Below are 14,918 nucleotides of genomic sequence, written 5' to 3' on the forward strand. Positions count from 1 at the left end.
CACAAGGATCGGTGCTGGGTCCTCTACTTTTCATCATTTATATAAATGATTTGGATGTGAGTATAAGAGGTATAGTTAGTGAGTTTGCAGATGACACCAAAATTGGAAGTGAAGTGGACAGCAAAGAGGGTTACCTCAGATTCCAACGGGATCTTGATCAGATGGGCCAATGGGCTGAGAAGTGGCAGATGGAGTTTAATTCAGATAAATGCGAGGTGCTGCATTTTGGGAAAGCAAATCTTAGCAGGACTTATACACTTAATAGTAAGGTTCTAGAGAGTGTTGCTAAACAAAGAAACCTTGGAGTGCAGCTTCATAGCTCCTTGAAAGTGGAGTCGCAGGTAGATAGGATAGTGAAGAAGGTGTTTGGTATGCTTTCTTTTATTGGTCAGAGTATTGAGTACAGCAGTTGGCAGGTCATGTTTTGGCTGTACAGGACATTGGCCAGGCCACTGTTGGAACATTGCGTGCAATTCTGGTCTCCTTCCTATCGGAAAGATGTTGTGAAACTTGAAAGAGTTCAGAAAAGGCGACTCTCTGTGTGGAGTTTGCACATTCTCCCAGTGTCTGCGTGGGTTTCCTCCCACAATCCAAAAATGTGCAGGTCAGGTGAATTGGCCAGGCTAAATTGCCCATAGTGTTAGGTGAAGGGGTAAATGTAGGGGAATGGATCTGGGTGGGTTGCACTTCGGCAGGTCGGTGTGGACTTGTTGGGCCGAAGGGCCTGTTTCTACACCAAGTAAGTAAAGTAATCTAAAAGGATGTTGCCAGGGTTGGAGGATTTGATCTACAGGGAGAGGCTAAATAGGCTGAGGCTGTTTTCCCTGGAGTGTCAGAGGCTGAGGGGTGATCTTATAGAGGTTTACAAAATTATGAGGGGCATGAATATGATAAATATACAAAGTATTTTCCCTGGGGTGGGGGAGGGCATAGGTTTAGGGTGAGAGGGAAAAGATATAAAAGAGACCTAAGGGACAACTTTTTCACACAGTGGGTGGTACGTGTACAATTGCAACATTTAAAAGTCATTTGGATGAGTATATGAATAGGAAGGGTTTGGAGGGATATGGGCCAGGTGCTGGCAAGTGGGACTAGATTGGGTTGGGATATCTGGTCGGCATGGACGGTGTGGACCAAAGGGTCTGTTTCCATGCTGTATATCTCTATGATTCTATGACTCTAGATGTACCATTTAACAAGCCACTTAGCCATATCCCCTTTCAGAGACCCTTAAGCCACTAGGAGGGGGAGCCCTGCTTACAAAGCACCAAGCACAAGTAAATGAATATTCATAGAGTTGTAAAATTGTGTATACAAAACCTACTCAAACATAAGTACAAACGACTATTGCCACCAAAAAACTACAAAGAAAACCAATTATAAAACTTGAATGGAAGACTCTTACCCCCTGCCCATAGTGGGCACTCACCCCACTCATACCCCCTTCGCATCCCCTTCAGGCCCAGACCATGTCCCAACGTTTGGCAAAAACAAATAAGTAAACAAGGAGATGATCTTAAATCAACAAAAGATGACAAAGTCAGGATCAGCACTCCACCCATCCTCAGTTCCATGTCAACCCCAAATCTGACTAAAAGAGAAAAAGAACAAAAAAGGGGGAAACCAACAAAGAGCATCCATTACATTCCCCATGACAAAATCCAGTTATTAAAAATATAATAGGGACAACATATTCCAAGATTTTTTCCCCTAAAAATATTATTAGGGAGAAAGGAAAAACAAAAGAAAGGGAAAAGGGAAAACACAGGGAAAGAAGGAAAAGAGGACAAACATTAACCATATTCTTCAGATCAGTTGGTCTATTTTAAAGTTTCCACAAACTTGGCTTTATTTGTCGAGTCCAACTTATAAACTGAGTCCTCGTGGCTGAAATGGAGCACCACCGGGTACCTCATGGGACACTGGGTGCCCAGGTTCCTCAGCTTCTTAACTTCATCGAAGGACTTCCTCTTTCTGATTACAGCTGCTGACAAATCTTGGAAGAACATGACTCTTGACCCCTTGTGCAGCAGTGCCTGTGGATTTTTTCCCAGTGATCTGGAGGTTTCGGTCACTCATTTGTCCCTGTATCTCGGATCATGTGGGGGGCACCGGACCTGTGCACCTCCACCCGACAGAATCTTTCAATCTGCAGCCGACTGGACTCGATCAGAAGGCCCAGGAACTGTGGCAGCCAGTGTTCAAAGGAGGTTTGGTGGTTGTTTAAAGGTGAGAAGTGGAGGTGTGGGGAAGGTCTTGGTGAAGTGCTCATCCTCATCGATAACGTGTTGCAGGCTGTGAAGAACATGGCGTAGCTATTTGGCTCCCAGGAAGTACAGGACAGCAAAGGGTACTGTGTCTGTTGCAGCCTGTGTCTGTCTCCTGAGGAGGTCATTACTTTTAAATAAGCTCCAAACCTTAAACAGATCATGATTTGTAGCAAACTGCCCAGCCTTCAGGACAACACTGCCCTACAACCCTGCCACAGCAGCTGCTGCATGTATATGGCAAGTACCCATGTGGCTCAGCCAATGTTGTCTATTTCATATGCTGCAGGCAAGGATACCGTGAGGCATGGCACATTAGAGACACAGAGCAGACGCTACGACAATGAATGAATGGACACCGCACAACAATCACCAGGCCGGGAAGTTCCCTCCCAGTCAGGGAACACTTCAGCGGTCCAGGACATTCGGCCTCGGACCTTCGGGTGACCATCTTCCCAGGTGGATTTTGGGCCAAGCAACAATGCAGAGCGGCCAAGCAGAAGCTGATAGCAAAGTTCGGTACCCAAGAGGATGATCTCAACCGGGTCCTTGGGTTCATGTCACACTCCAGGTGACCCCACTGCACGATACACTCTCTCGCACTCTCACACACGCTGACCCTCCCTCATACACAGGCTCTCTCTCATATGCACACACATACTCCTGCCACACTCACCAACACACACCCTCTCACACACCCCATCACATTCTCTCTCTCTCTCTCTCTCACACACACACACACACACACACACAATCACAGGCACATACATATTCAATCTATCGTTCCTACATGTGCACACATATAAGCTTGTGAGGTGAATTTGGTTTTGCAGAATTACATTTTATTTTGCTCAAAAACTGTATGTATCCATGTAAAACTCTGTGAAACTGGGGTTCGTCAGTCTGACATAGCATTGGGACACAGACAGACTTCACACCTATTGTTTAAAAAGCTGAGCTATCTTGCGAATGATAAAAAAAATCACACACCAGGTTATAGTCCAACAGGTTTAATTGGAAGCACTAGCTTTTGGAGCGACGCTCCTTCATCAGGTGGTTGTGGAGGACACAATTGTAAAGCACAGAATTTATAGCAAAAGTTTACAGTGTGATGTAACTGAAATTATACATCACATTGTAAACTTTTGCTCTAAATTCTGTGCCTTACAATTGTGTCCTCCACAACCACCTGATGAAGGAGCAGCGCTCCAAAAGCTAGTGCTTCCAATTAAACCTGTTGGACTATAACCTGGTGTTGTGTGATTCTTGAGGCATAGTTTTCATCAACAGATACGAGTTGAGTGAAGATGAATGAACGAATGAATGACTCAGATGAAGAGGCAGAAAGTAACATACTAAAGTTTGCTGATGATACAAAGTAACATGGAAATGTCAACTGTGGAGAGGACTTGGAGGCTACAAAGAGACAGGTGAAATGAGTGATGGGAAGATTGCACGAGGGGAAATGTGAATTCATTCACTTTGGTCATAAGAATAGAAATGTAGAACACAGTTTTTTTGAAAAGGTAAGATACTTGAAAGCCTTTTTAAATCAAATCAACTTGGGCGTATTTGTAGAAGGAACACTGAAAATGACAAACAGTAATGAAGCATGGCACATAGACCTTCATGGCATGTGGTGGTAGGGCAGCAATAAAATGTCATGTTTCAATTACACAGGATTCTGGTGTAACCACACTAGGAACAGTGTGCGCAGTTTCAGTCTCTGTATTCAATCAGGCATATATCTGTGTTGGAGGTTGCTCAGTGAAGGCTTGCAGAATAAGGCTAAGGTGATTACAACAACTTAATGTCCTTGACTGTGATTCTGAAGCAAGGTATTTACTTAGCTCCTCTACCATTTTCTGATTTTCTCCTTTATTATTTCCCAGCCTCATTCTCTAAAGGGCCTCTGTTCACTTTGGCCTCTCCTTATTATAGATTTAAAAAAAATAGAATACTTGCTAGACGTAACAAGAAATATTCATGCTATACAAATGCCAGGCAATGACCATCTCCAATAAAAGACAAATTAACCACTGCCTCTTGATATTCAATGGTGTTACCATCATTGAATCTCCCACTATCAACATTCTAGGGGTTACCATTGACCAGAGACTCAACTGCACACATCACATAAACAGAGTGGTTACAAGAGCAGGTTAGAGGCTATGGATACTGCAGTGAGTAACTCACCTCCTGACTCCCCAAAGCCTGTCCACCATTTACAAGGCACAAGTCAGGAGGGTGAGGGATTACCCCCTACTTGCCCTGGATGGGTGTAGCTGTCACACAGTCCCTCGCTCCCTTGCACAGCCAGACACTCCCTTGCACAGCAGCCGGACGCTCCCTCGCACGGCCGGACGCTCCCTCGCACGGCCGGACTCTCTCAGGTAGGAGTCTGGGGCTGGTTCTTAACTCACTTGTCATTTTTGAGGGCATGAGCTGGGATTTGCAATCCAGCACACAACTTGTGGGTGTTCAGATTAAATGTGTACAATGAGATCATTCATCAAGCAAAAAAATACAAGCACTTGGTTATAAATATTTAATAAAACTTTTCTATTTAGCAGTTGTCACTTTGTAAAATCAACTGACATCATCGCACCTAGTAGCTGATCGTTTAGTTTTAAAATGAGTTCATTCAAATGAGAACCCCAACACACAGCACCACTGACCAGTATCAACTGGTTATCAGAGTTAATACTTACGCTCTGCCTTAACCAAACACTCCCAAGGCAGAGACAGCATGGGGTTAGATACAGTGTAAAGCTCCCTCTACACTGTCCCCATCAAACACTCCCAGGGCAGACACAGCACAGGGCTAGATACAGTGTAAAGCTCCCCCTACACTGTCCCCATCAAACACTTCCAGGGCAGGGACAGCACGGGGTTAGAAACAGAGTAAAGATTCCTCTACTCTTAAATAAAGTAAAATCACGAAATGGTTAAATAGACCGTGCTGGGGAAATGTTTTGAATCCATCTGTTTGAACATTGTGTGACACATTTCCAGCTGGGGTGGTTCTTCAACCCAACCTTTCCAGCTGGGAGGCAGGAAATCTACCACTGCACCACACGTACTACCTCTACTCTTTTAAACTGAGAGTAAAGTTCTCTCTACACTGTCCCCATCAAACACTCCCAGGGCAGGTACAGCATGGGGGTTAGATACAGAGTAAATCTCCCTCTCAAATCTGTGACAGGGCAGATAGCTCCATTTCATTGTCCTGGCACCAACTTTTTCCTGATGGTAGCTCTCTTCTTGCTTCTAAGGATTGGTTCCCAGAGCAATCTGCCCTCCGCAGGATTAGCTGTGTTTGGGTTTCTGGTGAGGATGCTAATAGATACAGAGCTCAGGGTTGTACAACGATGTAACAGTGACGTCACAGTCTCATTGTGGCACAATGGATTCAAACTCAGCCCCTGAGCATCCTGGGATTTCAGAAGCTGCACCCAACAAAGTGAGGGTGCGTCGGAGGGCAAGTAGCTCGTATCAACAGCAGGAAACAGGCAGCACCATCGGTCTATCAGTCCCAAACAGCTCCATGCTGGCATACTCTGTTCATACATCCAGCGTCAATGATTAACTCAAGCAGAAAGGTTATGAGATTTAATCAAGATGTCCATAATCATAAGCTCAGAGAATAAATCAGGAGGAGCTTTCCAGAGGCTGGAGGCTCGTCACTAGATTGAAGAATTTTAAGGTAATAAGGACCAGGAGAAAGGAATTTGGGCAGGAGTCAAGGTGATCAGAATGCACTGCCTGACAGGTCAATGGAAGTGGATTGAATAGGAATCTTCAAAAAGGAACTGGATAAACACGTGAAAGCAAAAAAACAGGGCTATGGGAAAACAGCAGCAGAGTGATGGGATTAATTGGATAGCTGTTTTAAAGAGGCTGTCTTTACAATGACCAAATGGTCTCTGTTGGTGCTGTGTCAGTCTATGAGCTTCACTTAAGGTAGGTCTGAGTGTGGACAGACACCCCCCCAACACAGGGTGGGGCTGAACTGAGCAGAATCCCTGAGGAAACCTGGACAATTCATCCCAGTGGCCTTGGGACAGGGTGGAAACCAAGGGTCTGGAAGGGGAAGACAGGGGTCTGGGGAGGGAAGGATTGAGGACGGGAATGATGCTTGGGGGAGGGGGAATAAAAGTTAGGAAAGGGAATGAAGGTGTGGTGTGGGGTAGGTGAGTGTAGGGCAGGGGGCTCACTATTGTGTCTGTGACATCTCCCATGTTGAACTGCCTCAAGTTTAGCTCATAAACCATGAGCAGGTGAAGCAAGTCCAATGCCCATGGAATTTGCACCCTAACAAATGAACAAAGTTAACTAAGTCTGTTCCTGGAGACTGGGTGGATGTGGACATGCAGAAGGTCTCAAAGATTCTTGGAGGCCTCCCAGCTACATACAGCAGATTCCAGACTTTGGAATTCACTTTGAATTATTAAACTCAGCGCACACACAGTAATGACAGCTCAGCCAGGTCTGGGTGCTGCTGGGATGGGAAACAGGCAAAGACAGAGGGGCAGGAAATAAGCCAGAGGCCTCCTGGATTTTACTCGTCCTTCTCCAATGCATCAGCTCCATCCCAATGGTGTCATTTTGCTGCTGCCTTCCCACCCTCTCCTTGGTTTCATTTACCACAGAATCTCCCCATCCAAACCTGGCAGCAATATCTGTTTAAATCCACAAAGTCTCTCTGAGTGGTGGCTCATGCTTTTGAAGCAAAGCCACAAACACTGACAACATTTCATTCCTTATACCTAAGTTCTTCTTTTCTCTTTTAAAAGAACATGCACTAAAATATTCACATCAGGAAGCTGCAATCTGTGCCCGCTGTGATTGTCCATATGGGCAGATGGCAGACAAAGCGCAACGTGAACACGAGAAGGTTCTGGAAGACGTTGATGACTCTTTAGTGCAATGAGAAGTCCGGGAGAAAATATTTTCAATCACTGACCACGAGCCTCGATACCACAGGATCAGAAAACTCGCTTCACCACGAGTTTGTAAAGAGTTAAGGCCATGAGATCAGTCTCGTCTAAACCGTTAAACCTGAGGAGGGAATCAGACAAAGATTAACCGGGAGGGTGTATGAGGGTGAACTGTACCCAAGTTAATGAAGGGACCAGCTTAATAAAAAACACCTCCACCTCTTGCTGGATCTTTGAGATTCTTTAAGTGATGACCCAACCATGTGGCCCGGAAGACAGATAAAGAACCTACTTCTGACAACTGCACTCGCCAACTCGGTGAGGGGTAACCCAGGGCTGAGAGGGGCGAACAAGGCATGAGTAGTATAAGGAAAGGATGAGGGATCCCAGTCTCTCTGGTTTTGTCTGCTCTTCTTCACTGCGTAACCTCCATCCCAATGGTGATGAATATTTTAATGATTTTCATGATTATTAAAGCCATTTGGAGGTGAGCTGGGAGTTTGGGACTGGAATCGATAAGCTTCTTCCCTCAATGGACAACTTGATTTTATGACAATCCAAAATGTACATCATTCTAACCCAGAACTACACCTCAGTTCTTCAACTTCCAGAGGGTCAACAACCCTGGAACTCCCTCCCAAACAGCACAAGGGTAACACTCACTCCATGGGCTGCTGCATTTGCAGATGGAGTCTCGCCAGGTGATATTCGGATGGATAGTAAATGATGCCTGAGCCAACACTGCTCACACATTACAGATGGAAAGTTAAAGCAAAAAAACTCCCCAATGAGAACTATTGTCTCTGGGAGTGTGGGACTCATATGCTAATGACAGTCAGTGAGTGTGTGCCTGAGAGACTCATACCCCAGTGAGTCAGTGTGTGTGGGACTGAATCCCAGTGAGAGTCAGTGTGTGAGAGACTGTCCCCAGTGAGAGTCAGTGTGTGTGTGTGTGTGTGTGTGTGTGTGTGTATGGGACCCCATACCCCAGTGAGAGTCAGTGTGTGTGTATATGAGACCCCGTACCTCAGTGAGGGTCAGTGTGTGTATGGGACCCCATATGTGTGTGTGTGTGTGTGTGTATATGAGACCCCGTACCCCAGTGAGAGAGAGTGTGTGTGTGTGTGTGTGTGTGACTGTCCCCCAGTGAGAGTCAGTGTGTGTGTATGGGACCCCGTACCCCAGTGAGAGAGAGTGTGTGTGTGTGTGTGTGTGTGTGTGTGTGTGTGTGTGTGTGTGTGTGTGTGTGAGAGAGAGAGAGAGAGAGACTGGCCCCCAGTGAGAGTCCATGTGTGTATGAGACCCTGTACCCCAGTGAGAGTCAGTGTGTGTGTATGAGACCCTGTACCCCAGTGAGAGTCAGTGTGTGTGTATGAGACCCCGTACCCCAGTGAGAGTCAGTGTGTGTGGACCCCATACCCCAGTGAGTCAGAGTGTGCGCCAGTGAGAGTGACAGCTTTGAGGAGAGAAAGGGATTGTACATTCAAACTTTAAACTCACCCTGTCCATCTTAGAAGGCACGTCTTCCTCATGGTCTTGTGGTTCTATTGGGTCCGTAATGGAATCTTTCCCCTCAGTGTCTTCTGCCCAGCCCCCGAGGTGCAGCTGGGAATAGGCCGTCAGTGTTTCCGGTGAAGTCAACGGGGGCACTGAGAGACAGAGAAAGATCAAGCAGCAGCAGAGTTCGTCATTAGTGAATATGGTGAGTGAGGAACAAGATTACACCACCCACTCCTCACATTCTCCTCACTGTTTACAATCTCCCCGCAGTCTGGGAGTGTGCCCCAACTCACCACTGCCTCCCCCCACCCTCTGACCCCGGATTGCTGGCAACTCTCATCCTGGTGAATGTGTGTATCAAGAACTGAGCTCCCTTTGGGGGAGGGAAATGGAATAAGTGGATGTACCAGCAGAAGATGGTAATCTCAGCCTTACTTTGGCCTGTCTCTCTGAACCCCGGCCCTCAGATATCTACACTTTGCTCAATCTGGTCTTTCGAGAATTCCCAATTTTCTTCACTCCCTCACTGGTGGCTGTACATTCAGCTCCCTGGGCCCCAAAGTCTAGAACTTATTCCGTAAACCTCTCGGTCTCTGCTTGAAAGAGGATTCTTAAAAGCCTCCACTTCCCCTTTGGTCACTTCCCCTACTGTTGCGATTGCACCCCCATGCTGCTTTGCCAAATATTGTTTCTCAGGCAGGTAAGCAAACAACCTGGAAGTTAGGAGTTGCCTCTGGAGCTGAGGTGACTCTGTGTTATAATATAATTGGAGACGTGGATATATAGTGAGATAGAGGAACAGAGTTCCCGATCTCATTCTCCATTGGATGGGCAACACATCAGCCTTCAATGGCCTGGCTTAAGCATTCAGGCTGTTTCTCCTTCCCAAGTCCTTAGGAAAAATATTTTTTTTTTCTCTCAACTCCATCAATCTCACATTAATCAAGTTGTCGCTTACACTTCTAAACTCCCATTAATACAAGCCCAGTCTGTCCAACCTGTCCTCATAAAACAAAGCCCCAGTCCAGGGATTAGTCTCAGGAACCTCTGAATTTCCCCAATGCATTTACAACATCCTTTAATAAGGCCACCAATACTGATTCAGTACTCCAGTGGCTCTCTCTCAAATGCCCTACAGAACTACAATTGGAACTATATTCAATTCCCCTCACGATAAACTACAACATTTGATTAACTTCCCTCATTGTTAAGGGGCAATTGCTGCTCTGTCTGACCTGAGAATCACAAGCAAGGGCCAAGGTTGAGAAGGTGGGACCCTTCAGCCAGTTCGGTAAGTGAACCCAGGCTGTTGCTGTCATTCTGCATCACAAATCAGCCATCCAAGTGAACTGACAGGCAAAGCTCTTTTATTGCAGCTTAATTCCAGCTGGGATTTGAAGCTGTGACCCCAGAGCATTAGCCTGGATCTCATGGAATGTTTTGGAGTAAAAGGAGGCTGTTCAGCCCACTGTCTTGGGTGTCTGAACATTTCAATCCTGTAATCCGGCACATTGAAGATTATTTAAATAGAAACAGTACCTTCCTGAATTGAACCTATCTTCAGGCAATGCATTCCATAGCCTACTACTCACAGAGAAACTGTTTGTTCTCTCTTTGCTTCTTCTTTTTTGTAAAACACTTAAAAACTGTGCCCTCTAGTTCTCTATCCTTCTATGATGTTGACCAGTTTCTCCCTATCTATTCTGTCCAGACCCCACATGATGTTGAAAACCTTGATCAAATCTCCTCTTTGGCTTCTCCTCTCCAAAGAGGACAGCCCCAACATCTTCAATCTATTTTCAGAAGCAAGGTTTCTCATCCCTGGAACCGTTTCTGTACATCACTTCTGCATGCTTGCTAATGAATTCACATCCTTCCGTTACAGTGGTGCCCAGAACTGAAGACAGTGCTGTAGCCACAGTCTAACTCTAAAGACTTATGCAGGTTTATATCCCTGTTCCTGCATACCCTTTAGAATCATATTCTTTGGTTCATACCACCTTTTGATGTTTTCTGTCTTTTGTGATTCACGCACTCAGACACCCCGCCCCTCTACATCTTAGAACTCTTGAATCTTTCACCAGTCCGATAATTTACTTAGTACTCTCCTATAACCTGTGCATTGTCCAGCACAGAAGAAGCCATTCAGCTCATCAACACAAAGTCTCACCCCCTCTCTGATAGAGTTCTCTCAGTCATCATAATTCCCTGCCCTTTCCCCAGATACGCTCCATGTACACAACACCACACCACCTTCTCCACGTTCTATCAGCCCTTCCTTCTGCATTCATGTCTAACACTGCCTTCTCCCAATTCACATCCTCCTGTCTGCTATTTCTGTTTCATCTGTCCGATGTTTGCCTTGGTTCTTCTCGGTGTCTGGTTAGTGACACAGTGGAGAGGTACCTGGTGCACTGGCTTGTTCGGTGACAGAATTGAGAGTCTGGGATCCCTGTGCTGTATACTGGGGCTGTGCACTCTGCTGATGAAGCTGCAAGACAGAATAACATGAATGAAGAAAGGAGTCAACATATTGCCCTCTTAACAAAGAAGTAACCTCTATTGCCCCTCTTCCACTGGCCCCTCCCTCTGCACCCTACTGCCCAGTAGCTTCTTCCAGGAAAGGTTTCAACATAAATAAAAACATCAAAGGATACCAAGATAGTGTGGTAAAATGACAAGAAGCTACAATTTGGAATGGGGCAGTAAGCTGGAAGGTTGGAATGGTCCTCTCCTGCTCCCATGTTCCTGTAGAATATCAGCAACTTTGCGAAGTGAAACTAGCCACCACCGCAGGTATAAACCCTCAGCTTTAGTCACAATGCACCCAGAATTAGAGAATTTACAGTATTGAGAAAGGCCCTTTGGCCCTCTGCTTCTATGCTAGTGTTGATGCTTCACATGAACCTCCTGTCATTCCCAACACCTCAATCTATCTGCCCATTCTCCTATTCCTTTCTCCTTCAGTCACTTGTCCAGCCTCTCCCTAGAGGCATCGGACCTAAGATAGTGCATGAGCACTTCCTATGGGAGTGAGTTTCATATTCTCTCCACTGCCTGGGAAAGATGTTTCTCCTGAACTCGATTGGATTTAATGGTGATTACAGGTCGTTCTCCTATAACACGCATTTTGTCAACGCGATTTGGCTGTAACGCGATTGGTGAATTGTGAAAGTATTTTTTAAAAACACAAACTCCCATTGGTTTTTACGTAATTCTGTGAGATCACAAACCAAGGAACTTGAGGAGATGAAGCAGCTTCTAAATGTGTGGATAGGTGATCAACTGAAAAAAAAATCTGGGACCACCTTTCTCAACATAAAACTGAAAGCCTTACCTATTTAGAGGACCGAAGGAAAAAAAAGCTGAAAATCCTGCTGACATGCCTGCCTTCAGCGCTAGTACTGGCTGGTTTGCTGGATTTAAGAACAGCTATGCTTTCCATAACGTGAAGTTATGTGGTGAAGCTGCCAGTGCAGATGAGGAATATGCGCTGTCATTTCCTCCCGTGGTGAAAAGAAATTGAGGAAGAAGGTTAGACCTTAGATCAAATCGTCAATGTGAATGAGACAGGAAGCGAATGCCATCCAGAACTTAGAGTTCTAAGAATGAAGCATATGCCCTAGATTTTAAGGTCACAAAGGATCCTAGGACTGTCATTGGGTGCCAAGGCTAGCGGAGACTTAAAGCTGAAGCCTGTGTTGGTACACCACTCTGCTAACCCGCGAGCCTTGAAAGGTTACCTTAAATCCATTCTAGCTCAAGAAGACAATGACTGCAGAATGCAGCAAGATAGCAGCTCGTGCCATAAAGTATATCTGACACTCTCCAAACAGCTTCCTCATGAAAGAAGAAAGATGGCAAAGCAGCAAAAACTAGATGCCCTTTTTTAAACCAACCCCCAAGAAATAATCTGAGGACAATGAACCACAGCCATCCACTTCTGGCTTAACATTTTCTTTCATCGTAATCCTGCATCCAGAACTACACCTGTAAGTAATGATAATGCTGATGATGATCCTCAGCCCCTGTCCTAATAGAGTACTGTCAACCAGCAAACTCAGAAACCCCTTAGTGTTAAATTTACTGTATTATTTCATAAACATATGATTTATAAATTTAGATTAGATTAGATTACTTACAGTGTGGAAACAGGCCCTTTGGCCCCAACAAGTCCACACCGCCCCGCCGAAGCGTACCCACCCATACCCCTACATCTACATCTACCCCTTACCTAACACTACGGGCAATTTAGCATGACCAATTCACCTGACCTGCACATCTTTGGACTGTGGGAGGAAACCGGAGCACCCGGAGAAAACCCGCGCAGACACGGGGAGAACGTGCAAACTCCACACAGAGAGTCGCCTGAGGCGGGAATTGAACCCAGGTCTCCGGCGCTGTGAGGCAGCAGTGCTAACCACTGTGCCACCGTGCCGCCCCTTTACTTAGACAGTGATATCATTTGTGTTAGGTTAACCAATATTTTTGTTTCAATTTTTTCCGATATTATTGGTGGTTTGCCCCGGCCATTGACTATTATTTCTATTGCATGATTTTCTATACCACGAGGTCGCATGGGAATCCAACTACCGCTTTGTAGCGCGGGAATGCAACTACCATGTTATAGCGCTGGACTGCAACTACCGCGTCATAACGTGGGACTGCAACTACCGCGTCGTAGCGCGGGAATGCAACTACCATGTTATAGCGCTGGACTGCAACTACCGCGTCATAACGTGGGACTGCAACTACCGCGTCGTAGCGCGGGAATGCAACTACCGTGTTATAGCGCGGGACTGCAACCACTGTGTTATAGCGCGGGACTGCAACCACTGTGTTATAGCGCGGGACTGCAACCACTGTGTTATAGCGCGGGACTGCAACTACTGCGTTATAGTGCGGGACTGCAACTACCGCATTATAGCGTGGGACTGCAACTACCGCGTTATAGCACAGGAATGTAACTACTACATTATAGCACGGGACTGCAACTACTGTGTTATAGCGCGGGACTGCAACTACTGCGTTATAGTGCGGGAATGCAACTACCGCAGGACTGCAACTACTGCGTGATAGCGTGGGAATGCAACTCCCGGGTTATAGCGTGGTAATGCAACCACCGAGTTATAGTGTGGGACTGCAACTACCGCGTTACAGAGCGAGACTGCAACAGTGTTATAGCGTGGGACTGCAACCCTCGCGTTATAGCACGGGAATGCAACTATCGCGTTATAGCGCAGGACTGCAACTACCGCGTTATAGCACAGGAATGCAACCCTCGCGTTATAGCGCGGGACTGCAATTACCGCGTTATAGCATGGGAATGCAACTCCCGGATTATAGCGCGGGAATGCAACTACCGCGGGACTGCAACTACCGTGTGATAGCGTGTGAATGCAACTCCCGGGTTATAGTGGGAATGCAACACCCGGATTATAGCGCGGGAATGCAACTACCGCGTGATAGCATGGGAATGCAACTACTGGCTTATAGCGTAGGACTGCAACCACCAGGTAATAGTGTGGGACTACAACTACCGCGTTACAGAGCGAGACTGCAACTGTGTTATAGCGTGGGAATGCAACTACCGCATTATAGCGCGAGACTGCAACTCCCGAGTTATAGCGCGGGAATGCAACTATGACGTGATAGCGTGGGAATGCAACTACCGGGTTATAGCGTAGGACTGCAACCACCGGGTTATAGTGTGGGACTGCAACTGCCGGGTTATAGCGTGGCAATAGCAACTACTGCGTTATAACATGGGACTGCAACTACCGCGTTATTGTGCGGGAATGCAACTACCGTGTTATAACATGGGACTGCAACTACCGTGTGATAGCGTGGGAATGCAACTCCCGGGCTATAGCACAGGAGTGCAACTACCGCATTATAGCGTGGGACTACAACTACTGTGTTATAGCACGGGAATGCAACTACCGCGTTATAGCACGGGACTGCAACTACCGTGTTATAACGTGGTACTGCAACTATCGCGTTATAGCGCGGGAATGCAACTACCGCGTTATAGCACGGGAATGCAACTTACCGCGTTATAGCGTGGGACTGTAACTACCATGTTACTGCGCGGGGCTGCAACTACTGCATTATAGCACGGGAATGCAACTACCGCGTTATAGCATGGGACTGCAACTATTGCGTTAAAGCATGGGACTGCAACTATTGCGTTAAAGCATGGGAATGCCAC

General features: G+C 46.3%; 1 protein-coding gene across 3 annotated transcripts in view; it reads right to left on the bottom strand.

Moving 5' to 3' along the window:
- Window positions 1–4,801: 4,801 nt before the first annotated feature.
- Window positions 4,802–14,918, bottom strand: part of atg9b (autophagy related 9B) — a 67,341-nt gene continuing 57,224 nt past the window's right edge. For all 3 annotated transcript variants that reach the window (XM_072569635.1, XM_072569637.1, XM_072569634.1), the window contains exons 13-15: window positions 11,114–11,198; window positions 8,708–8,856; window positions 4,802–7,328 (exon numbers count right to left, since the gene is read on the bottom strand). In XM_072569635.1, the coding sequence (XP_072425736.1) occupies window positions 7,323–7,328; window positions 8,708–8,856; window positions 11,114–11,198 (240 nt within the window). In that variant the 3' untranslated portion in view covers window positions 4,802–7,322. The remainder of the gene's footprint in view (window positions 7,329–8,707; window positions 8,857–11,113; window positions 11,199–14,918) is intronic.

This window comes from Chiloscyllium punctatum, chromosome 5 (genome assembly GCF_047496795.1).
Source record: "Chiloscyllium punctatum isolate Juve2018m chromosome 5, sChiPun1.3, whole genome shotgun sequence".
Lineage (NCBI taxonomy): Eukaryota > Metazoa > Chordata > Chondrichthyes > Orectolobiformes > Hemiscylliidae > Chiloscyllium > Chiloscyllium punctatum.